At 40.2% G+C, this 25846-nt stretch overlaps 1 protein-coding gene across 42 annotated transcripts in view; it reads left to right on the top strand.

Moving 5' to 3' along the window:
• MACIR (macrophage immunometabolism regulator) overlaps positions 1 to 25846 on the top strand; it is a 149885-nt gene that overhangs the window by 37548 nt on the left and 86491 nt on the right. For 14 of the 42 annotated variants that reach the window (XR_004967825.1, XR_004967826.1, XM_036311007.1 and 11 more), the window contains 2 exons: positions 8257 to 8443; positions 19578 to 19739. The exons of 4 other annotated variants lie outside the window; for them this stretch is intronic. Coding sequence is in view for 31 of the 38 variants with exons in the window: in XM_036311007.1 (XP_036166900.1) it covers positions 8257 to 8443; positions 19578 to 19739 (349 nt within the window). In the remaining 7 variants the exon portion in view is untranslated. Of the gene's footprint in view, positions 1 to 7985; positions 8087 to 8256; positions 8444 to 15504; positions 15529 to 19577; positions 19740 to 25846 lie in introns of those variants that run through there. 24 more of the 42 variants (XR_004967829.1, XR_004967828.1, XR_004967830.1 and 21 more) reach the window with 8 other exon arrangements.

Below are 25846 nucleotides of genomic sequence, written 5' to 3' on the forward strand. Positions count from 1 at the left end.
CTCTGGCAGCTGGGGGTGGGGCGTGAGATTAACTATCAACAGAATTCTGGGATTTAGAGCCTCTACCTTTTGACTCTGTTATCATCCAATTAGAAATTCTTTGATTTGTAACTATTCTTTGGTTAAGGAAGGAAATAAGAAAAGTCACAAAGAAAAAGAATGGAGTCAGGAGTCACCAAACGAACAGCACCTCATGCTGAAATGGTGCCTCGGGTGGGAAATCCCCTCACCATTCATTTCCCAGTTTTTATATATTCTCTCTCGCTCTCTCTCTCTCTCTCTCTCTCTCTCTCTCTCTCCTTTCTCTCTCATTTGATCATATAGAATGACTTTAGGCATATCTAACTTTAGGGGAAATGTTCCCATGGCAAAGATAAAAAAATTTTTGATAGATCTTTTTATACATTTTTCTATAATTACTCTCATAGCTTAGAAATGGTCTTCTAAGAGCTGTGTGATGCAGCCGTTGCTAGGGAAATTTGCTTTTTCGTGAGCAGCAGTTTTGCAAAGCGGATGCATTTCCTCTCTTACTGATGAGTGTGTAAATGGTACCTCTATTGCCTTTTGCTTCCATATTTTGGAAACAACTTGAACTATTTGCTTAGGACAGCAGACATCTGCTTTATAAAAATTGAAGCAGATAGGCTCCTAGAATGTCTTATTTATATGCAACTTGTGCTGAATATTTAAAAAGTGCATTTGCTGTTTCTAGTTAGAAGACATTTTATACCTGTTAATGGAGAAATCATTGTTTAGAGTTAAAAAAAAAAATCCTCTCCAAAAGATTTAAGTATGTTTGGTTGCACTGTGCCTTTCATTCTCCCCAATCTCATGGTAGAGTGGGGAACCTTCCTGAACCTTCCTGATTTGGGCTGGGAAGCAGACTGGAAGTCCTGCTTCATAATAGCAACCTGAATATTGTTATGCAAAGTTGAGTGGGAGCAAGGCTGTTTCAGAGGCAATAACGTTTTCTTCCAGTTCACTGATCCACTAATTTCTATTCACTTTAAACTGCTCTCGTATTTTTCAGAGAGAAAAAAGCTATTTTCTACCACTTGCACTGTTCTCTCATCTTTGGCTTTGAACAAAAATCTTCCTGGATAACAAGGACTGGTCACCCTCCTGCTTTTAAGGACAGCTGGTAATGGCTCCAAACACATGCAAATAGGGATATAGCTATTTCCATGAAAGGTGGAGCCACAGGCCCTCTAATTACACTCTCTGACTTTAGATGGAGGAGAAAGATGGATTCAAAGAATTAGGAAAGGAAAAGGCAGAAGAGTAAAGCAGCTTGGATAGCATAAAAGACTGTCTGAGCAAAAGACAATGTCCTCACATGGTTTGTTTGGTTTTTTTAGTATCTCCCTCCCTGAAAGTCCTTGGAAAGTTTCTAAATTTGATGGCTTTTTATGGTGCCACTGAAATGAAAGAATATTTTGCTGCTTATTAGTTTAAATTTGCAAGAAGGCCTCTCCTGATATGTTTATACAAGATTGTACATGACTTTTTTCTTTCTATTAAATCATTTACTCTTTTTTTATTTTTCTTGGAAGTTTTGCTCCTTTTGACAATCTTCCTTAAAAGGATTAAAGCTGTATTAGCACTGGGTATTAAATATATGGGTTTAGATCTCAGTTAATCAACTTGAAGCTTTTTTTGAAAAAGTAAAGAATATACTTTCTTAATGTAACAGTTTGAAGCTGAGTTGGCTTTCTGGCTGTGGCATGTGTAAGGGAGAATAGAAGGGAATGCAGTATTTTGAGAATATGTCTTATGCAAGATTACCAAGAGGATTCTAATGTACACGGAATGAGAGCCAACTTTTCCAACAAGTTACTTTGAATGTAATAGGGTCGTTCTCTGTGGGTGTGATGAGGTTATTGTCCCTTTTTTTCCATTTGTGTATTGAGAATATGAATTACCTGCTTCTAGGGAATGATGAGAAAAAATTTTTCCCCGAGTTACATATCAGAATAAAGTTTTTATTTTTGATGGGCTTTTGAAATACTTATCTTTTTAAACTAAACTCCAATCTGTACTTGGATTTCATCAATTTTTCCATTAATGTCCTCTTCTGTGAAGATTTGTCTCTTTTACCTAATTTCTTTCTTATGTATTTAACTAGAGGCCCAGCACACAAAATTCAGTCTGTACCTGTGCACAGGTACAGTCCCTAGTCCTGGCCTGTAATCAGGGCCATTTTCCCCAGCTCCCCCTCGCCACCACCCACCCCTGGTTCCCTGTTCACCATCGGGTGATTGGTGCCTGACGGCCGGGGGAAGGGACCAAGAGGTCAGTTGTTCCTGCCTGCTTGCCAGCCCCACCCCCGCTGTCGGTGGCCATCAGACAATCAGAGCCTGCAGGCCAGGGAAAGGAACCAGAGGTGGTCAGTGCACCTAATAGTGACTGGTTCAGCGGTCATTCTGGTCGTTCTGCTGTTAGGGTCAATTTGCATATTACCCTTTTATTATATAGGATAGAGGCCTGGTACACGGGCGGGGGCCAGATGGCCTGACCTGAAGGGGACCCCAGATCATGGTGGGGGGGTCCCCGCTGGGGGCAGGGCCAGCCTGGGCGAGGGGCCGTGGGTAGTTTGCAGGCCGGCCACGCCCCCGGCTTTGTCAGGAAGGACGTCCAGTCTATCTGGTCTAATTAGCATATTACCCTTTTGTTAGTATAGATTTTTTTTTATATTAGTATGGATTTATATATACTTATTTTATACTTTCAGTTATAATGCAATACTGCTTTATTTCATTGCTCCAAATATTCCACCTTTGGCAATTTGAAGCTCTTTCAGGTAGCTTTCTGTGTCCCTTTGACATAACCTTGTCCTTTTGTTGTTTATGTTTTAGCACTTCCTTACATTCTGGTACTACAAGATGTTTCACTTTAGATTCAGCTGGTAGGCAGTTTCTTGTGGAAGTCCTAGCAAATGAATACATATTATATTTATTTTTTTAAATCACTTTGAAATTAGCAGCCTTGTGTGGGAGAAAGGCATCAATAAAATAATGAAATGATGGTGATAAATAGTAGGGGAAAATGTACAGAGGGTGCGAAGACATCAAACAAGGGAATCGAATCCCATCTGAGCTAGTATGAGGAGAGGAAAGAAGCAGCGAGTAAGTTTTAACTGAGGAAGTAACATTTGAGCCGAGAGCTGAGAAACCAGAGGCCAGAGCACAGATGACAAGGGTGGAGAATCCAAGGTGAGGGTGGAGAGATAGGCAAATGTATTACCACAGATCTTCTCTTTTCAGTAGCATATTGATTCATATGTCAGTAGTGATCCTCTTAAACAGTGGCTTTCAAATTGTGCTCCCAGAATCCTCGGTGTACGCCATTGCTAGGGCCTGGCTCTGGGAAGCTGCACCTACCTCAACCTGAGCATTAACATGAAAGACTCTACTTGAGCCCTGTCCGGGCAGCTAAGTTAGTTAGAGCATCTTCCCAATAAGCCAAGGTTGTGGATTTGATCCCCAGACAGGGCACATACAAGAAGCAATCAATGAATGCATGAATAAATGGAGAAGCAAATCTCTCTCTCTCTGTCTCAAAATCAACTTAAAAATTATTTTTTAAAAAAGACTGCTTTTATTGTGAAGCTTCTCTTAAAATTTTACTTAAAAGGTTCTAACCCAGGGGTGGGCAAACTTTTTGACTCGAGGGCCACAATGGGTTCTTAAGCTGGACTCAGAAGAAGGAGCTGCGGCCGTGTTTCCCGACGTTGCCATGTTAACACTGCTGCTGGTGAAGGAGCGGAGGGGAGAGCAAGAGAACCCTCCGCTCTTTCGGCTCCGCGGGCCGGATAGAACAGCCGAACGGGCCGGATCCGGCCCGCGGGCCGTAGTTTGCCCACGGTTGTTCTAACCAGAAACATTTTGAAAACTACTCTTCTGCAACATGCTTTTTATGATCTACAACAGGACACACACTCATCCATTATATGGGTGTGTTTTATTTTATTTATCAGTCCTCCATAGCTGAATACTTAAGTTGGTTTTGATGTTTCACTAACACACAACTCTAATGAGCTTCTCTATTCAGAACTTTTTGTGCATATGTAACTTCTTTGTACAGTATAACTGGTTCTTTCCTCAGAATTATTTTCACATACAATTGACCTCCATTTCTAGGAATGGATCAAAGTTGTATTAGTTACAATGCTGCACATATACCACCCTGAAATTTAGTGGCATCAAGTGAAAATAGTTCTTTATTATTGGGTCAGGGATCCAGGAGTGGCTAGGCAGGGTCTCGCATGTGGTTGTAGTCGGTTGTTGGCTGAGGTTGTAATCATCTGAAGGCCTGGCCTACTCCATGGTGGCTCATGCACATGGCTGGTGATTTGTGCTTGTTATGGATAGGAAGGCTTTGTTCTTTTCCACCTGGATCTCTCTACAGGGCTGAGTCTCCTCACACATGGCAGCTGACTTCCCCAGTACAAAACACTTAGGAAGCCTGACTCAAGTTGCAATGCCTTTTACCACACAAAGGAAATCACATACTGTTATTTCTACCATTTTCTGTTGGTCCCTGTGGTAAGCAGAATAATGATCCCTTAAAGATGACCTAAGAAAATGGAACTAGTGAAGATGTTATCTTTCCTGGCAAAAGGAATGTTACTGCAGACATTATTAAGTTAGGATTTTGAAATGAGTAGATTATTTGGATTATCCAGTTGGGTCCAATGTAATCACGGGTCCTTATGAGTAAAACAAGGAGGCAAGAGATTTAGAATCAGAGAAGGTGATGTCTCTACAGAAGCAGATATTGGAGTGATGTAATTGGTGAGGTGGCCTGAGCCTCTAGAACAGTGGTTCTCAACCTTGGCTGCACATTAGAATCACCTGGGAATCTTTTTAAAATCCTGATTTCTGGGCCTCATCCTCCGGAAATTCTATTTCTTTGTTATGGGGTGAGGCCACAACATTAGTAACAAAGAAACAGAATTTCCGGAGGATGAGACCCGGAAATCAGGATTTTAAAAAGATTCCCAGGTGATTCTAATGTGCAGCCAAAGCTGAGAACCACTGTTCTAGAATATGGAAAAGGTGAGGAAAGAGATTCTCCCTTAGAGCTTACTGCTGACACCTGGATATTAGCTGGGTGTGATCTATTTTGAGCTTCTGATCTCCAAACCAGTAAGATAATAGATATGTCTTGTTTTAAGCCACTAGCTCTGTAGTGGTTTGTTACAGCAGCAAAACAATGCTAATACGGCCTCACATCCATGATTCATTGTGGGAGGGGACTACACAAAGGAGTGAATACCAGGTGGTTAGGATCATTTAGAGCCATCTCAGATGTCACAAAGGCTATGCCTACTTTTAAGGTGTTCAGATCTATATTGTCAAGTTGTCCCTTAGGAAGAGCCTATGAATCTCTGCAACCAGAAACTTAGATAAATACAGATTCCGTGAAATCAGAGAAGGTATTGCTATAGGCAGTTAGACAGACCTGAGCAGACCAAGAACGATGGGCCAGGTACAGAAACTCACCAGGGCAAAAAGCCCCAGAGGCCTAGCAAGGGGCAAAACTGGGAAAACAAGAACCTCACCCCCAGCGTAACCTACCATATCACTGATCATGTGGTTTGGACCCCTGGCTTTCCATGTTGCTAGTCATGCGGTTTAGACCCCCTGACCTTTTCCTCCCAAAGATAACATCTAGGCCTCAGTTGTATTTCAGCTCTAGGCCCAGAAAAGCAGCAAAACCAGATAAGTGACGCCATGGCTGCTTCAGGACCAGCTGCATTGGCTAATGACCCCCTGCCCTGGCACTGACCAATCAGGAGTGACCAGAACCCTGAAAGAGCACACCTGGAAAGCTGATGAATATTCTATTGAGACCTCCCCAAAGATTTCCACCAGAGAGAGATAAATACGCTCAGGATGAAGGACCCAGCCACTCTCTCCCCTGGAGGAACACACCCACACCATTCTTTCTTCCCTCTAAGGGACCACCCGAGACTTGCAACCAGGGGGCAGACTTGCAATCAGAGGGTGGCAGCTCATCCCAGGCTAACCCCCTTTTCTCTGACTTCCCAGTGAGCCAGAGCAGCCCAGCCTAGGCTCTCCTTTACTTCTTCCATGTACCTTCCTTGTTTCACGGTTGTAAGTATATTTTTGCTGTGGCCAATAAGTTCTTACTTTGCTACACTTTGTCTCTTGATTGAAATCTTTCCTTCAAGAAGAGAAGAACTGAGGTGTTGTCATCTTGCCGGTAATAGTGTCTTTCAAATGACCAAGCTTTCCAGCGCGTGAGTCTTCTTGTGGAGGAGACTATAATGGGGGGAAATGGGTTATTTAATTGTCTAGGTATCTTGCCTTCTGACACAGTGGGAGAGTAGGTAGCAAGTGGGAGATTTATAGCTGAAGTAGCTATCTCTGTGTTGCTTGAGGCCATTTGCCCCCTACCAATTTATTCTGATCAATAAAAGTAAATTCCTAGTTGCAAATCTACAAATATATTTTCACCTGATAGCATTTAAGAATCATGTCAGACATGAGATTCCTAAATATAGCTGAATTTTTTTTTTTTAAAGAAGTATTATTCTGAGATTTGTCTCTCAAGCAAGTGAACATTTCCAACAAGAGGAGCTTAAAATAAAGACACGTGTGTTTAAGAGGAGACAAGTAATTTCCACAGAAGCTAAGCCGATCTTATTCTTTGCAGAAGGCAAAGTCTCTGCTGGGGAAAATTTTAAAATGCTTACCTCTGGGCTGGGGGTGTGGCTCAGTGGTTGAATGTGGACCTGTCAACCAGGAGGTCATGGTTTGATTCCCAGTCAGAGCACATGCCCGGTTGTGGGCTGGATCCCCAGTGTGGGGCGTACAGCCAATCAATGATTCTCTCTCATCATTGAGGTTTCTCTCTCTCTCTCTCTTTCCCTTCCTTTCTGGAATCAAAAATATGTGAATGAGGAAAGATTTACTTTTCCTATAGAGTATCTACTGCCCAACAGAGAAATGCTGAGCAAGGGTCTTTCTCATTTTGGAAGTTATTATTTTTTTTCTGGAAGATGTAAAATGTTTTAAAATTAATTAAACCAGAAATGGAAATATGCCAGCAAGCAAATGCTAATTCAATAAGATCCCTCCTGTGCTTTCTTAGGCTTTTCCCAATAAACTCATAGAATTCCTGTCAAAGGTGATTTAGAGACCATTTAGTTCCCTTTATTTTACAAATAAGGGATCTGAGGTCTAGAAGCTTGATCTGCCATAAGAACTCAGAATATGTGATGAGTACCAGACCAAGTAATAGATTGAAAAAGAATATTTTTATTTATCATTCCAGCGGCTTTGGGGTTCTTTTTACTTTTTCTATTTTCTCTCTTCCCTTGAAATCTATACTATGGGGGTATAGATAAAATAAAATTGGGTAGGTCATTGATGAAGCTGAATAATGGGTATGTTGAGAGCTATTATATAATACTCTCTATTTCAGTATATGTTTGGAATGTTCTATAAAAATACTTTAAGACAGCAATCATACATATAAATATACTATTGGACAAATAAATATACAATATACTATTGGGTAAGTGGGCAGGTCTCAGAGTTTCCCTGCAGTTGTTGACTCAACAGTGTAAATAGGCAGGGAAATAATGTGGGAAGCCCAGAGTTCAATGTGAGGACCCCCTGTTAGCAAATGGCCGCGAGACTTATTATTCATAAAATTTGGGTCCTCGATTGACCCTAGGAAGTCCATCTCAGCAGGTAAATTCCTTCCAGGGGTTCACATCAAATGCATCTTTCTTCTCCTGGCCCACAACAACTCAGCGAATTAAAAAGAGGCACCTTCCCCCAGGTGGAGGCTGCCCCAGGCCAACTTGGTAAAGCTTGGTGGGCAGAGTGTGGTTTCAGTGCCTACTTTTCCCTCGGCCCAGGGCCTGTCTTTAATGATTCGCCTGCAGCAGATGAATGAGATATTACTCTGGTTTAGGTTGCTGAATTTTTTTATTTTTATTTTTTTCCAAGATCACATCCTTTTAAACTTGAGAGTTGCGATGGTTAATTTTATGTGTCAACTCAACTGGATCATGGAGTGCCCCAGTTATTTGGCTGAACATGATTTCAAGGTGTGTCTGTGATTGTTTCTGGGTGAGATTAGCATTTGAATCTGTAGGCTAAGTAAAGCATATTGTCCTCTCTAATGTAGAAGGAAGAATTCTCTCTCTTTCTCTCTCTCTCTCTCCTCCCCCCCCCTTTTCCCTCTCCCCCTCCCTCTCTCTCTGGGTAACTGAACTAGGACATCAATGTTCTGTTGCTCTCAGACTGGACCTACATCATCATGGATGCTCCTGGGAGAGCTTGGCAAGCAGAGCACTAGCTGCTTCTCAGGCCTTCAGTCTGGGAATGGAACTACACCAATCGGCTCTCCTGGGACTTCAGCTTGCAGATCGAAGGTTGTGGGACTTCTCAGCCTTCCTAATCATGTGAGTACATTCCTTATAATAAATCATTCATATATATATATATATATATATATATATATATATATATATATATATCTTGGTTCTTCCAGTCTTCCCATTCTCTTTGTTTCAGGCCACATGTCTACAGTGTACGTTAGTGTGCCTAAGGCTCCTCTGGAAATTCCACATAGTCATAGCCATCATGGGAGGGATGTTTTCTAAGGGAGGGTCAAGGAGCATAATTTTTTATTTAATCACTTTAGAAATAGATCATATTCCGAAAACTATTAAGAGTTTCTACACATTTTAAATTAAGAGATTTGAAACTATTAAAGAAAGAATACAGATTTCATAAAAACTTTATTTATATATGTGATTTATTCATCCATTTATTGAGTGCCAGGTACTGAGCTAAGTGCTATGGAGAAAACAGAGAAGCTTAAGATATTGTCCATGCAATCAAGGTTCTTACAGCTTAATAACAAATATAGGCAAAAATAAACATATTGTGATACAATATACAGTGACCTAATAAACAAGTTCCAAGTGCTACAGCAGTTCAGATAAAGGAACGATCTCTTCTTGTAGTAGGACCTAGGAAAGTCTGATGGAAGTGACTTTTGAACTAAGATTGAAGAAGAAGAATGAACTGGGTGACAATGCGATGGGGAAAGAATTGCAAAGCACAGACAGTATTGGGGGTGGGTATTTGGTCTGATTTAACTGAAGCATAGGTTATAATTATGAAAATGAGAATGAGAAAAACTATTTACTGAGTACCTACTATGTGCATGCATTGTTTCTAATCTACAAACCCTATAAGATAGGCATCATTATTCGCTTTACAGATGAAAAGATCTTCATCTCAGAGGAGTTAAGTAACTTGCCCACTTAGCTTGAGATGGTCTGTGCTGAGAGTCAAATGGAGTTCTAGTTGACTCACAAGCCAGTGTTCTTTCTACTGTTCTACTACTATCCTGAACTTGTGTATGTGGAGGAGAAAATGAGGAATATTTCAATTATGCAATGGATTGTGTAGGGTAACAGAGAGAAGGCAGAGGCACAAAAAGCATATGCTTGGGTTGAAAATGACCTGTTAGAGGGTGTTTCTCTGGCAAAGGAATGCTCATAGCTAAGTGACACTATAAAAAAGAATGATGATGACAATAAGTAGGTGTCATTTACTGAATGTCAAAAATAGGCCAAAATTATATAATTTCTGATGCTTACAACTATATGAAGCATATGTGGCTTGTTACCTGATGTAGTGGAAAGAGCAGAAGTATAAAGCCAAACAGAACTGGGTTCAAGTGCTGCCTCTTCCCCTTTCTAGTTATTGAGCTCTAGGCAGGTTCTTTACTATTTATGAGCCTCCGCAACCTCTACTATAAAATGGGCTATATGCATATATCATAGAGTTCTTGTGCATGTTAGGAAAAAAATTTTAAAAAACTTAGAGTGCATTTGTAATAAAAGCAGAAGAATTAGGTAATAAAAATAAAATTCTAATATAGAGGCAAGGGTATCTCTGAGCATGTCTAAATGAAAAACATAATAGTATGAAAATATGAATAAGCATAGTATCAAAATTGAACCTACCTTAATAAAGGTTTTTCTTTCCTTTACAAAAAGAATTATGTGCGAGAACAGGCAACTGAGGATATGAGTGTAAATTTAGATAGTCTAATAGTGTTTAGAGTAGTATATATAACAGAAAAATATACCTAAAATTATTGCTTGTAGAATCTCTTGAAAAAATACAGCTCATTCTTACTTACATTGAAATATGCTTTTGCATTCATTGTATTAATGCAGCACTGTCTGGATTTTTAATGACAGTTTTTAATTCTTTTTAAGAAAAAATTCAGTACACCAAAAGTAGGCCATGCTGTGCATAGATTTCTTTTCCTAGCCTGACGTGTGCTTACATAGTAGACTGAGAACTGAATCCTCTGAATGAAAAATGGATGATTCTGACATTTATTTTGAACATCAGAAATATTATAAACTTAGTTATTGAAAGACTTGCTGTGGTTGTTTTGAATGTAATATTCTTGCAAAAAAAACCACACACACACAAAAAAACCCAACAACACCCAAAACCCCACCTGTCTAGAAAGCTTTGTTTTTAATAGACTCTTCTAACTGAGAGTCTTGTGTGGAAACCTCCCAGAGGGAAATCCTGTAATTGGTGGAAGCAGGGCGGGTGTACAGCATGCCAGATAATTTCACCTTACTGAATCCTTAGCCCCTAATGCTTTCATTGATCTTTTACCCTATCCTGGGACACTGGACCTCGATGAACTTATAAAAAAAACCCAAACAAACAAAAAAACCACGTGGAACAACTTTTAAGCATATACAATTGGCAGAGTCTTTAGAATGTATTTATATTAATCTCATAAAGCTTCAAATAACTACGTACTCCTGGAACATATTGTGAAGAACCCTACTGAACTACCAAGTTACCATATTTGTAAAGCAGGGGGGAGGCGGGGCAGGGGGAAGACCAAAATTGCAGAAGTATTTTTTTCAAAAGGGTTATTTTCAGGACACTAGGCATAGTGTTGAAAAATAAGTACATCCTACAAAACATTTCCTCAGTCTTTCCCTGGAGCAACCTATGACAAGGTATAGTTTCAAAGGTTGAATAAATGCTTGCAATAAACCGATTAGTCTATCCTTGCCCTGCAATCTAAAGCTTGCTAATTTGATTGAACATGGACACATATAAATGGTACAATATCATTTATTGCTCTTGGATTCATTGTTCTTTTTTAAAAATATATTTTATTGATTTTTGCAGAGAGGAAGGGAGAGGAATAGAGAGTTAGAAACATCGATGAGAGAGAAACATCGATCAGCTGCTTCCTGCACACTACCTACTGGGTATGTGCTTACAACCAAGGTACATGCCCTTGACCGGAATTGAACCTGGGACCCTTGAGTCCTCAGGCCGACGCTCTATCCACTGAGCCAAACCGGTTAGGGCTGTGGTCGGCAAACTGCGGCTCTCGAGCCACATGCGGCTCTCTGGCCCCTTGAGTGTGGGTCTTCCTAAGCCTTAGGAGTATCCTAATTAAGTTAATAACAATATACCTACCTATATAGTTTAAGTTTAAAAAATTTGGCTCTCAAAATAAATTTCAGTCATTGTACTGTTGATATTTGGCTCTGTTGACTAATGAGTTTGCCGACCACTGGGTTAGGGCATTGGATTCACTGTTCTTCTGTTAGTATTCAGGTATTTCCAAGTCTTTAAAAATATCTATACATCTTAACCATGGAGACAAATGAACAAGAGAAAATGTGAAAAGTATTTCATGTGTGATCAGGTTTTTTACCTACAAAACTATAAGCTTATTATTGCCTGACCACACACTCAAAGAAGAATTGTTGCATTAAAAGGAAACATAACACTTTCCAAGAGATATATGCTGCCTATTTAAGATTTTTAAAGGGAAGGACAAATAAAATCAACTTTCAAGCTAGAAGTACTTGATGTTTACATAATTTTTCTTATTAAGTAACAACAAACTACCTGAGTAACAAAGACATTAAATGCCCATCAATGCTGCTGTTATTTGGTGTTATTAAAACTACTATATTGCTATTCAATTTGCTATTCTGCACAAAGCAAATTGATGTATACTGAAAATGTGTGTGTTAGCTCCTTTCACACTCACAAGCAAATTCACACTATGATAGAGCTAACCAATTTCCAACAAATAAGATAGTGTCCTTTAAAATATTCAACAAATTTAACTCATCAATAGCTTATATGCTTTTCAAAGGTGTCAAATATTTTTATTATGAGGAAAATTGAAGATCCCCACACTTATATTATGGTGATATGGGTTAGTAGCTTTTGAATGAGACGATACTTTGAAAGATATCAGACACCATCGAAGTCTAATAGAAAAACTGAAGAATTTATAAAAACATAAATTTGATAGTATGTTCATTTGAAGGGTATACTTGTAGGTGGATACTAATTAGTTAGAATTTGGGACAAGTAGCTGTAGAACTCCAATATCAAGGATGAAGAATAGCTAAGTCATAGCTTTCCAATGATCAATTTTAAATGAATTAATGGGGAAAATTACACTTTGGGAGATTTGAAATTAATAGCAAACAATGGCTTGTTGGTTTTGAGGGAGAATTGTGTTATAGGTTCTTGGTGTTTCATTGAAAAAGGTTTAAAGCACAGCCAGTATGGCTCAATGATTGAGCATTGACCCATGAATCAGGAGGTCACCATTCAATTCCCAGGAAGGGCACATGCCCAAGTGTCAGGCTCGATCCCCAGTGGGGGAAGTGCAGGAGACAGCCGATCAATGATTTTCTCTCATTGTTGATGTCTCTCTCTCTCTCTCTCTCTCTCTCTCTCTCTCTCTCTCTTTCCTCTGAAATCAGTAAAAACATAAGTTAAAAAAAAAAGGTTTCGTGTTGGGCATAGGATGAAGAACGGACTGGGTGTGTGCAGGTATGTTGAGATAAGGTTGAAGTGATATGAGTCACCTGAGGGGAAAGAAAATAAGACTATAAACTCCTGACTCCATTTTCCTTTTCATTTCCTTGACCAAGCCAGAGTTACTTCACTTTCATTCCCAAGCTGATTTGGTTTTTACAAGCTGATGAGTTAAATTTGTTGAAAATTTTAAAGGACACTATCTTATTTGTTGGAAATTGGTTAACTCTATCACAATGTGAATTTGCTTGTGAGTGTGATTTGGTTCTTTATTTTGCACCATGATCCTATGCACTCTTGTATATGCTGTTTTCCAATTAGTACAGAAAAATAAAGAACTGTGCTCTAGATGTGAGAAGAGTTAGGAAATTCAGAAGGTGATGTATATCACCTGTGCTTTTTTGAATGTTGAAGTGTGGAGGGAAGGAAAACTGTGTAATGGTATGATAAGAATTTGTCCTTTTGTTGGTAATCCAGAAAAGTTTTAGGCATGGCTATGTAGAATTCTGATGTGTAAGTCAGTTTGCAGGCCATGTAACTTAGTTTAAAATAGGGGATCTTGAGTAAGAATGCTAGTTCAGATCTAGTCTGCCTCTTAATAATTGTGTGACCTTGAACATGTTACTTGACCTCTAATATGTCTCAATTTTACAACATGGAGTTGTTTGAAGACTCAGTGACATAATCCATATAAAGCAATTGCGATAGTAGTGTCTGGAACTTAGAAAAGGCTCAACTAACATTAGTCATTGTTTTTATTATTCTTTCTCCTTAGTGAGAAATAACTAAAATGGCAATGTCAGGTTTTTTTTATTTGCATAAAACTGCTCTTTGGCCCACTAGCATTAATTTTTGATACATTTAACCAGTGGCTGTTCATGTACATTAAATCATTACTGTGAGTGGATAAAAATCTGATTTCAGACATTGACCTAGTGAGTAAGTCTGTTCATTTAAAGCTGTGAAACATTCCCTACACAGTTGTTAGCTAGAATCATCAGAATCAGAACATATTCTTAGAAAAAGCACAGCTCCCTTCCACATATTCCTAAACCCTGAACTCCCAAGAACTTTGCATTTTAACTCCTGATGATATCTAAAGACAGGAAAAAGATTAGCTACTTTCCCCATGCCTTTTAGAGTGGAGTCATTATACCACAAACAACAATAATTACTCAGAAATGAGGGACAACATTTTGGAAATTATAACAATTTGGTTGTTTTTTTTTAATTGTGGTGAATCAGAGTCAATATTCTTGGTCAAGCTTGAGATAATTTCTGAAGTATTACGCTGTAGGGAAAGCAAATATTGATTGAAACAAAGAATAGAGCTTCAGGAAATTCTGCAGTGATTAGTTTTCATACTTTCTATTTAAACAATGGAATAAGTATCATTAAAGTTAATTAGCAGTCAATACATTCTATGCAATACATCTCAATTGATTATGCACCCAACAATGAAATGTCTAATTACATAAGTGCAAACTGTCCTCCATTAACATTAATGCCCATTCAACCTATCTATTTACATTTTATACAGTGTGTCATATAGTAATGATTGTATTAACCATTCATTAATTATACTGATTGTATTAGTCATGAATTAATTATATCATTCTCAAACAATGGAATGTTAAAATTCTTGAACAGCTTGAATAGCCCTTATGTACAACTCACAGTCAGTCATTCACTATGAATTTGGGCAATGAATCTTTTGAAGATGGGCTTACTGAAGTCCATACATTTTAGGTGTCTTTCTTTATGCCAAGTAGAGTTTATCAGTGGCCAGAGATGACAACAGTTTTCTGTGCAGTTATAGCATTACAGAGTCATACACCCAATTTGCATGCAATTCGCTTTTATGTCAAATCCTTCCAGAGGATATGGAGCTTAGCAACCTTTTGGTGTGGATGACCTAGAAGTTGGCAGAGGAATGTGGTACAGACATCATAGTTTGGGTTAACAAGCCCTTTGCAGTGGCTCTTATTGATTACTTTCATTTGCCAAATTGCTTGTTGGAGCATTTCTTGTACTGAGGCAAGGATGGAGAGATAAAGACACATTTATCTCATGCAAAAAAACTCAATTAAATGGTACAAATTGGGGGGCAGAGAGCACAGAAGTAATTAAAATCCTCAGGTGATCCTTAGGTTTCAGCTTATTCCTCTTCCAAATCTTTTGCAGAGCCACAAAGATAAAATGAAAGGGATTGACTTATATGTCACCATGACCTTTCTGTCTACACACTGACAAAGAAAATAATGAACAGTGAAAATGAGAAAGAGTAGGCAGCAGAAGGGAAAAAAACAAACAAAACAAGGCTCAAGTACATTAGGCTTAGTGTTATCATGAGCTGACTGCTTTTGAATAATCTCTTTCCAAATTAGAGGAGGGTGATATGTCCAATTTTTATTTCTGAAAAACTAAACACACCCCTCATGCCCTAAAACGCACATAATCCACACCCTTCTAAAGTGACCTGATTACCTTACGCAGAATTTTTTTCCGTTAGTAAAGGAGCATTCATTGCTTTTGGGCAAGGAGGCAGACATGACAAGAGAATGTGGTCTGGTATCGGGTTATAAAATGTAGCTGTGCCTTTGTTTTTAAGACACACTGAGCAAACCCTCGTGCCTAAAGTGACAGAATCAGGAGACTCCAGACAAACATTTTGGGGAAGATAGAACAAATGGTTACTATCAAAGGTACTAAACATTTCCCTTCCAAAGACAACGTTAAAATCTGGGTTAGTGTATTGCAGAGGTAGAGACTCTGAACAATGAGGAGAATAGAGATGATGTTGTTGAGGGTTCTTGTTTTTCATATTCCCTCTAACTCATTTATGAGGGCTGCATTTTTGTAAAGTGCCTCTTGTGAAACTGTGTGTGGGATGCGTTGTGTGTGGGTGGTGTTTGTTATCGATATGCATGTGGGTGAGTAGTGGCTGATGATGTGTGTGGGTGTGGCGGTTGGTGGTGTATGTGCTAGTTGTCGTGGTGTGTGAGCGTGGTGGTTCTTGTGTGTACGTGGGAGGGGCTGTTGTTGCTGGGTGTGTGTGTTTGGTGGGAAGTGTGCGTTTAGCTTCTGTCCAGGAAGGGTCCTGAATTAACATTTGGTCATTTGAACACATGAATCTTTTGCATCCTTAGTTTATGGGGGAGCACAGATCAATGCTAAGATGCTATTTGCTTCAAAGTCTATTGCTAACCAGTGCCTGTGCCTGAAGATTCTAATGTGAGTCCCAAGTCCTGAGCCTCCTCCAAAAGCAGCCCCGCCTTGAACTCTTATTGTTGGGGACCCCCTAATTGAAAATCTTTTCAATCTGCTCTAGCAAGAGAGAGTGAATGAATGAGAGTGGAGTGAGTGGGGGAGAAAATGAGAGGGAGAGGGAGAGAGGTTAGGGAGAGACACAGAACGAGAGAGATCTCTGCTTTTGAGCTCTGTGCAGCCCTGGCATCCCTCGTACATTTTGGCTTTTGTCCTGGGGGACTCTCCTTGGCCAGGGGAGTAATAAGGGTCACAGGGCTCACAGACTATCTCTGGAGGCCTTTCCTGATTATTTGCAACTTCCATAAATTAACCAAGGACCAAGGAAATACAGTACTGGGGGCATCACAAACCAGCAAAGAACAACCTTTGAACCAACCCCAACGTGGAGGAAATGAATCTTTTCAACTCTTCACCAAAAAGTCCTGCAACAACTTAAACCCCTGTTGGTACTAAACCATAGTATCCCCCTTTGGACTCATAATCAGCTTCCTTCCTTTGATAACAAATGTTTAAATAAGCAAGTGGAAAAGGGGAGGATTTCCCCATGTTTCATAATCTGGTTTGTTCGCAAGGTGACTTCACTTTAACAATGACAATGGCCAGAGAAAAATTATTGCTTCTTTGATTCTGCAACTCTGTTTTGTCCTCGGAGGTCTATCCATTAAAAAAAAAATCAATGTCATTGGCTTTAGAGGAAACATGAGTGGTGGGTGGGCGTGCTGCTGCCGGGTCTCAGGGCTGTCTGAGCCACGCCTCTGCCCCCGTCATGGAGGCATCCTGACTTCAGCACCTGGCTCTGAGCAGACCATCGCAGCGGCTCAAATGCTTGCAGAAGTCAGGGCGATGTTGTAAATGCGGGGAGCAATTATACGTATGACAGTAGGCCGTCTTGGGACTGTGTAAAACTCCCTTAGAAAGGAGGCAGTTGCTACATGTCCCAGCCAATTGTTGCCATGAGGGAAGGCAGCCATGCACTGTGGGAGCTGCGCTTAAATGAGCTCACGTTCAGTTAAACTTGTGAATGGGTCACCTGAAGAACAGTATTAGGGGATCCTCTGCTATTAAAATCTCTCTCAGGGGAGCATATTAATTTGCTATGGCTGCCATAATAGAATATTTCAGATTGGGTGGCTTAACCAACAGAAATTTAGCTTCTCACAGTTCAGGAGGCTGAGAGCCCAAGAACAAGGTGCTGACAGGTTTGTTTCCTCTGAGGCCTCTCTCCTTGGCTTGCAGATGGCCATCTTCTCACTGGGTCCTCACATGATCTCTTCTCTGTGCTTAGTATCCCTGGCGCTCAAACTTCCCTTTGCGTGTCCAAATGTCTTCTTACTATACGAACATCAGTCATCCTGGATCAGGGCCCACTCTAGTGGTCTCATTTTAGCTTAATCGCCTTTTTAAAGGCCCTGTCTTCAGATACGGTCACACTTGGAGATACTGGGGTTAAGACTTCGATATATGAATTGGGGGGAGGGGGACAATTCAACCCAAGACGAGGCGGCACAGTCTGGGCTCTGCCTCCCGTTCTCCTCATTCAGACCAGTAGACAAGTGTATATTATAGACAAGGAAGGAACAACTCCAGCATCACAGATGCAGTGATTTAATTAATGGTTTAAGCCTGTCCCTAGGCAAGAATCCCCAAAGAAAGTCGTGATTAAATATAGATTATAAAGGCTTGCTAAAGAGAGTATGGAAATACTTGACTCCTGCAACAGAATCAACTGTTTTTATCATTGTGTTATTCCTTTCTAAAGATGGCATTGTCCGTAAATAGTTAGTAATTGATACCTCAGTGCCTTCCAGCATTTGTTACCAAGCACAGCTCCCAGTCTCTAAGACAAAGCATCTGTGGTGAGAAATGCTGGTTTATGCTCTCTGTCTGTGTGTTGCAACAGTCTTGAAGTCGATAAATGCTTAGCCTTTCATAGAGCAGCTCCCACGCTGATGATGAGAACAACCACACAGACTGCTTTTTCCAGTAAGTAAAGATGAGTTTATCTCCTGTGAAAAAAGAAGCATAGTACAAAGTGAATATCCTAAGGATATGCTTGCAACTCTTCACTTAAGAAAAATTGCACATGCTTTTTGGTGGATGGGATGAAAACCAACAATATTGATCTGTTAATTTAAGCATTTGGCACAGAATGTTCTTGCTTCACATTTCTGTAACTTCACTTGGTTGCTGATGAATCAAGTTGCTGCAATCCTATGGGTAGAACATTAAAATATAGTACTATATCTGGCGTCACAGGAAATAGAGCCTTCTGGAAAACATAGACACCTGGGAGTGAATACTTGGCCTAAGCTATCCTCATCAATTTCTCCACGTACGAATTTGAAATTAGGTCCCAGAAGCTTTAGTGCTTCCCTAGTGAATGTGAGGGGGTGAGAATAACAGGGCTTTGGTGGGAGAGGGTGTTGCATATTTGGGCCATCCCCAGGCAGAGAAAGCCTGTCTGCAGAGGAAAAGAATAAAGGAGGCAAACAGAGAAGTGGAAATGGGAGCATCTTACTTTCCAGGGCAATTGTGAGAGTAATCACAATTCCTAACTCCCAATTCTGTGTTTCCTTCCCTGGCACTGCACAGGTGTATTTCCTACCCTTTGGGTTCAATAAAGTATCCATGTATCTTTCTAGTAAACACCACTATTTCCTTATAAGAGGTTGGCACATTCTGTTTCTTACTGTCAAAATAAATTCCAGACCAAGAAAAGTAATCAAATAATTGTGAAAATTATCATCATCCAATTCTGAATAATCGTTTCAAATATTCCAGTTTCTTTCTTTCTAGGACATTCCCTTTATAGTCCATTGTAATATTTTCTGTCAGTTTGTATTCTCTACAAGTTTTGAAGAAGCAAATATTATCATTTTTCCTTCATGGTTATATAACTTTTTTTTTGTTATATAACTTTTGATCAGATTTTTCATAGTTTGAAAGATTTATTTCTGAAATTTGGGAGCAAATGTGCTAATATTCATGTTATACTGTTTAACACACAGCTGGTCCATAGGAGAGCCTCAATAAGTAGCTGTGGAAAATGTATTTTGACTTCTTTTCTAAGTCCTTCAGGTGGCAGTTGAAGCTTTGTGTTGTTAGGTAAAACACTCTGCCCTGATTCTAGGCGGGTATTGCCTTTGCTGCAAAATGATTATGTTAGAATTGGTGCAATGACTCTATTAACTGCCTGACTTCAGATACTGTCAATACGTTTCAAATTCCTTGTCTCTTACTTACTCACCTGCTGTGGAAGATTGCCAAATGGTCCAGTCCAGAGAGTTTAGGGCTAGATGAAGAAGCATTTTTGGGGGGTAAGAGGTGGGATGATGTGCTGTTTACTTACTGGTACATTTTGGATCTGAATTGCTTCTCTAAAATCACTCAGTATCTTGTTTGTTGGTTAATCAGGGCCAGGCCTAAAGTTGACTGGCTATCATCACTGGCAGGTGTCAAGCCCAGGGGATGTTTAGCACCAGAAATGTCGTCTGCAGCTCGAGTCCTTTGGAAGAAAACACCCTTCAATTACTGTGACTTTACAGTCTTGCCTTCAGCCCTAGAAGCTGCTGCCAGGTAATCAGTGGTGCCTCCTTCAGGCGGCCTGCCTAGTCACTGCATGTGCTTTAGGCACAAGCCTAGTCTTCTTAAGGCAGATCTTCCGAACGCCTTTATTTGTCCTTTTTACAAAAGGAGGATATAACCTCATTTTATATCATTAAAAGTGATGGGCTTATAACAATGTGAACACATTTAACACGACTCAGCTTAAAAATGGTTAAGGTGTGCATTTTCTTATGTGTGTGGTGGGTGGGGGGGGGGGTGGTAAATGGTGACGGAAGGAGATGACTTGGGTGGTGAACACACAATACAATATACAGAGGATGTATTATAAAACTGTACACCTGAAACCTATCTAAATTTTATTAACCAATGTTTCCCCCAATGAATTCAATAAAAAAGATAGAGAAAAAAACATAGCAAAAAGTAATTCAAAATTTTAAAAATTGGTTAAGATGGCTAATTTTATGTTATATGAATTTTACCACAATCTTACCTAATAATAGACAAACATGGTAATTGACCATACCTTCGCTATGCCTCCCGTTGGCTAATCAGCACAATATGCAAAATAACCGCCAACAAAGATGGCGGTTAATTTGCAAACTAGGTTCCAAACGGTGGAGCGAAGTCTGACGGCCTGGGGCCGGAGCAGTGAGGCCTCACACCCGGCGCCAGGCGGAGCAGTGAGGCCTCACGGCCCGGGGTGGGCATAGCAGCGAGGCCTCACACCCTGGCGCCAGGCAGAACAGCGAGGTCACATGGCCCCGGTGCCAGGCAGAGCAGCGAGTCCACACGCCCCAGCGCCAGGCGGGGCAGTGAGGCATCATGGCCCCGGGGCTGGCAGAGCAACGAGGCCTCATGGCCCCGGGATCGGTGGAGCAGCGAGGCCTCACGGCCCCGAGATTGGCTGAGCAGCGAGGCCTCAAAACTCCGGGGCCTGCCGAGCAGCAAAGCCTGAGGGCTCCGGGGCGGCTCCAGCCGGAGCCCAGCCAGAGCAAAGGCCTGGGTCCCGGGTGCCGGAGGAAAACCGGTGCCAGCAGCCAAGGGAAGGGAAGGCCTATTGCATGAATCTCTTCGTGCAACAGGCCTCTAGTTAAAAATAAAATCATTAAATGAGGCTCATGATCTTATTCTTACCCATGGTTTGATGAGGCCATAGGTAAGTGCTTATGTAGGTAGTCTAAAGTGGTCTCATTGGTTTTAAATTTATATTAAATGTTTCCTTTAATTAGCACTATCCCACCATTCACCTTGAATGTTAAACATTCTCAAACATGTGGCAAATACCTCTGCCTTTCTCATGTCTGCTTCCTTCCATGAACACTTATAGAGCATTTATGTATCGGGAAGCAGAGGGGTGAGAAGCGGGATTTGCTCTGTGCCCTGCAGACTGATTGGGATGTCTCACAAGCAAATACTAGGGCAAACATTGTAAGACAGATGTGTGTACGTGATGTTTATGAGAGGAGGATGGTGTGAATAAGTTTCTTTTCTGGGTGGGGGCCCAGTGCAAGCAGGAAAGTGAAGAAGCTCTTCTTATCACTGGCACCTTATTTCCTCTGTGATCTACAAAGTGAAGTCATCATGTAAAAGTGATAAGGAGAGCAATGGGGTCAGGGACTTATGAAGATGCTTTGGAATAACTATGATGGAATTATGAGCAGGAGCAGAATAGAGACATAGGAGGAAATGCCAGGCTATCAGAAGGCAAGGTTGGGTAGCTTTTTCTCTCCAGGTGCTCTTAGCTACTTAGATGTGAGAGACACCTCTCCTGTTATTTCCATTCTGAACTGCTCACCAGCGCTTAGCTGCTATCTGAATTTAAGCCTCAGCATAGACAGAATGTACCTGAGGCTGACACATTGACTTTTGTAAAAGACTAAACATTTTCTACCTGTAGGACTTCCAACAAATAAAAACAAAACAATGAGTTCAAGCATGTTTTTCCCAGAAACCAAACTTAAATGTAAGTCCTTTTTAAAGTTGGTATCATAATTAGGTTGATCAACATGACCACAAAAACTGGACATGACCTAGCATTTATATTATATTGTGTAGCTTTTCTCCTTGGACAGTAACATATTCTGCTTCTGCAAGCCTGAAGGTTCTTTTACAGTAGGTGCCTAGTCTAACCCTACGCCCTCCCTATTCAGGTGAGAGGCAAGATTTCACGGCTTTCAACAAAGATCTCAGTATTCCCCTTTTAGTTTTCCACTGACCAATTGTCATCCCAATGTTCTTCTTTCTGGAAAAGTCGCTCCCAGTCCTGATCTGTACTTGCGATGAGTACTTTCCCAAGTGCAGATGTACGGTAGGAGTCAGCTTGATGGCCAGGTCAGCCTCTGGTGTGTGGCTTCCTGTGTGAGTCTGAGAGGCTTCATTTCGACACCTTGCTTCTCATGTGGTTTTCGACTCAACCTCAAATTTCAGCTGCAAATCCTTCTCGGCACTCCCCAGAAGTGAGGGACTTCCTGGCTTCTTCGCTGACCCTCTTCCCTGCTGCTCCTCACTGGCATCCGTTGGTACCACTGCTGTGTCCTGCCTAAGTCACTGCACGCAAGTGGCAGGACTCCTCGGAGCCTCAGCTAGCCCTCACGTGGTTTCCCACAGAGCAAAATTAGTAAATATTTCGAAAGCAGTTTGCAAAGTATTGAGTCAGTTCTGAATCGGAACCCAACATCATTTCTTGCTTATTTCATCTCGACTTTGAGGACTGAGTGCCAGTTTTTAGATTTGGTCAGTCATTCTGTGAGTTCCACTTCCCTGCCTTCTGCTGACTAGGAGGTGCTCCTTAGGGTCCCAGTCAACATGTGTTTATCAAGGACCTACTCGAGCTTGTCATTTGATAAAGAGGCTGATAAATCACAGCACCTGTCATCAAAGGCACTCTCAGTTTGGTGAGAGACAAGCTAATAGCTAACATGTAGTAGCAATTCTCAAAATGTAGTATACGTTTAATCAGGTGGATAAAATGCAGATTCCTGAGCTCATTCTCAAAGAGATGTTCTCTACAGAGCTGCCAAAGAATCTGCATTTTTAATAAGCATGCAGGGATGGGCGGGCTGGGGATTAGTGGAGGTGAGTTTGATGCAGATGGTGTGAGAACCACACTGGGAAAAACACTGCAAGGCGATATGTAAGGGTTACAGCAAAGGTGTTTACCCCGGGTGCTCTGGGAGCTAAGGAGGGGCTAGTTGACTCTGCAGAGGGAGTAGGAAGAGGGTGGGGATGCCCTGGAAAGGAGTTTTAGTGGATGACTACACCATCTCCTCTCACATGACCTGTGAGTATGAAGTCATATAAACCTCCTTGTAGTTGTCTCTAAAACCTCACCCAAAGTATTTTCTACTTGATCTATGGTGCACACCCTTTTCTCTTATTTTTTTAATCTTTTTTAGTGAACAAATTATACTATCTGCAACCTCATGGGTTTTATGCATTCCTTCCCATTTCTAGACACGCTGTAATTTAAGTAGTTGTTTCCTCTAAAACTAAGTTTCCTATTCTCAGCTCCTTATTTTGGAATTTCAATAACTTCATATGCTTTTTATGATTAGCAAATGAGCTCTTTTTCCTCAACTCTGAACTGAAAATATAACCCTTACCTCACCCAGATGTTGACTGTATTGTTTGCTTTTGTCGGTTTGAAAGGAAGAGTTGGGGTTTTATTTCACAAAACTGGACTGTGAAGGAAATGTTCAACCAAGTACAAAACATTTTTCTTCCTAGAAATCTATTATCTTTAATGGGTATATTTTGCTCTTGGGGATATTGTCAGAGCAACTGATAAGTGTGTATGGAAGGCTATCACAGGATAACTTAGCACCTCTACGTTTGTGTCTTTGAATTTACACTTCGATGTAGAGAAAGTGCAAACTATATCACATGCAAATCTTTATGCAATTAGTCTCCTTAAGTCATCACTAAGAAACGAGAAACAATATCAAGCTGTGAAATAGTTTCCTTTTTTATAGTCAAGTATAATTTTCTCATATTGGAATATATAGACAAGAGTTGTTGTGTTATGTTGGCAGGGAGAAGAGATATGTACAGATTGTGTCATCCTGCCCTGGCCGGTTTGGCTCATTGGATAGAGCGTTGGCCATGGGATTAAAGGGTCCTGGGTCTGATTCTGGCCAAGGGCATGTATGTTGGTTGCAGACTCAGATCCCTGACCCTGGTTAGGGCGTGTGGAAAGCAACCAATCATTGCGTCTCTCTCACATCGATGTTTCTTTCTCTGTCTCCCCCCCCCCCCGCTTCCATTCTCTCTGAAAATCAATGGAAGGATTAACAACAACAACAAAAAGTTGTGTCATACATTTTATGAAAGAAGATGCTATGGACTGAACTGTGTTCCCTCCCAAATTCATATGTTGAAGTCCCAGCCCCCAGTGTGACTATTTTTAGAGAAGGGGCTTTTAGGAGGCAATTAAGGTTAACAAGGTAACAGGGTGGGGTCCTAATCTGACATGATTGGTGGCCTTATAAGAAGAGGAAGAGAAATAGATTTTCTCCAATGTAAGTGCACCAAGGAGAGACCATATGAGCTCACAGTGACAAGGCTACCATCTGCAAGCCCAGAAGCGAGTCCACACTAGAACCCGACCATGCCAATACCCTGATCTCGAACTTGTAACTTCCAGAAAAGGTGTTTTGGTTCTATGGTATTTGTTATGGCAGCATGAGAGTCTAGGAATATGGGTTCTATTTCTAATTCCACCACCCTTAGCTCTTGCGGCTCTAGAAGTTTTATGAGACCTCACTTTTCTTTCTGCAGAATGAGGTTGAAAGACTGACTTCTAAGCTCTTTTCCAGTCTTTGAAATTTTTGATTCTAATTACATGAAATGAGTTGCTTTTCTATATATAAGGTCAAGCCTGAAGTAGCCTTCAAGGCCTTTTTTGCCTAACCTTTTCATCCAGTGGAAACTAAGGCCCTGGTAGAATTTTCCAATGTCACACATGTACTCCTGGCTGTGCCTGAAGTGCAGTCTCTTCTTTGTTTCTCTATTACACTGCTGAATCGTTTTCAACTATTAAAAAGGAATGTTTTCTGTCATGTACATATTTTATCAGGGAAATATTAATAAATTAGAAAATACTGAGCTTTTCAGAATGTTTTTTAAGTGTATTGTGGCTTATGATGAAAATTTTCTGTAAATGTTGTCTTTTAAAGTTACCTATTATTGCATTTCTCTCTACATATAATAAATAATGCCAATATGCATATATAGTTTTTTTAAAAGATGTTCTTTTATAATACCACATGCATATGATAAATAATCAAATAGTACAGATGAGTTTTTGGTGAAAAGTAACAGTTTCTCACCCATACTTCTCCATTCCCAGTTATTCTCCCTAAAGACAACATCTTTTAGCTGCTACTTCAAAATTTTTTTTTGAGATTGCCTTGATAACTTTAGATAATGTGCCTATTCCTGTACTCTTCCATAAATCAATAAACCACACCTATAGAATTCCTTTTATGAAAGATGAGGTAATAACTCACTTCCATTACTCTCCCACCCCCATCTCCTATGCTAAAATTTGATATTAATATTATTTTTAGTTTTTCTAAGCCTTTGTAATTTTTAAATAATAACATAAACTCATTTGGGGGGGGGGTCAGACTTTTTTGATTCCTTGCTTTGTAAAACGAGTACATTTAAGTAGTAGGACCCCTACTTTTTTTTCTCACTTTTCCTTTTCTATTTCTACCTCCTCCACCTATCAGTTGCACATTGGCTTTCACATGGTCAAGTTAACATTTACATTTCATTCTGCAACTACAAATGTCTTTTATGCTTGTATAGACTTTGACTCTAAATGTCAAAACCCAAAAAGACAATGTTTAATAGTTGGTTTTTAAACAATGATTTTGGACCATAGATACTCTGTACAAATGGGTTTTCTGCAAAAATGGAAATTTGCCACTGGAGCAATTTTGGATTAAAAATTACATTATTTGAATTATGATCCAAGACAAATATGCCATTATTCCCTTCTTTGCTTCTAAAAAGTGATAGCATAACATAAAATGTCAGATATGGTGTCATGTCATTTAAATAAGTTTTTAAAAATTTGTTTTAATTTTGATACAATTTAATGCCATATCTAA

Source organism: Myotis myotis, unplaced genomic scaffold (assembly GCF_014108235.1).
Source record: "Myotis myotis isolate mMyoMyo1 unplaced genomic scaffold, mMyoMyo1.p scaffold_m19_p_5, whole genome shotgun sequence".
Classification (NCBI taxonomy): domain Eukaryota; kingdom Metazoa; phylum Chordata; class Mammalia; order Chiroptera; family Vespertilionidae; genus Myotis; species Myotis myotis.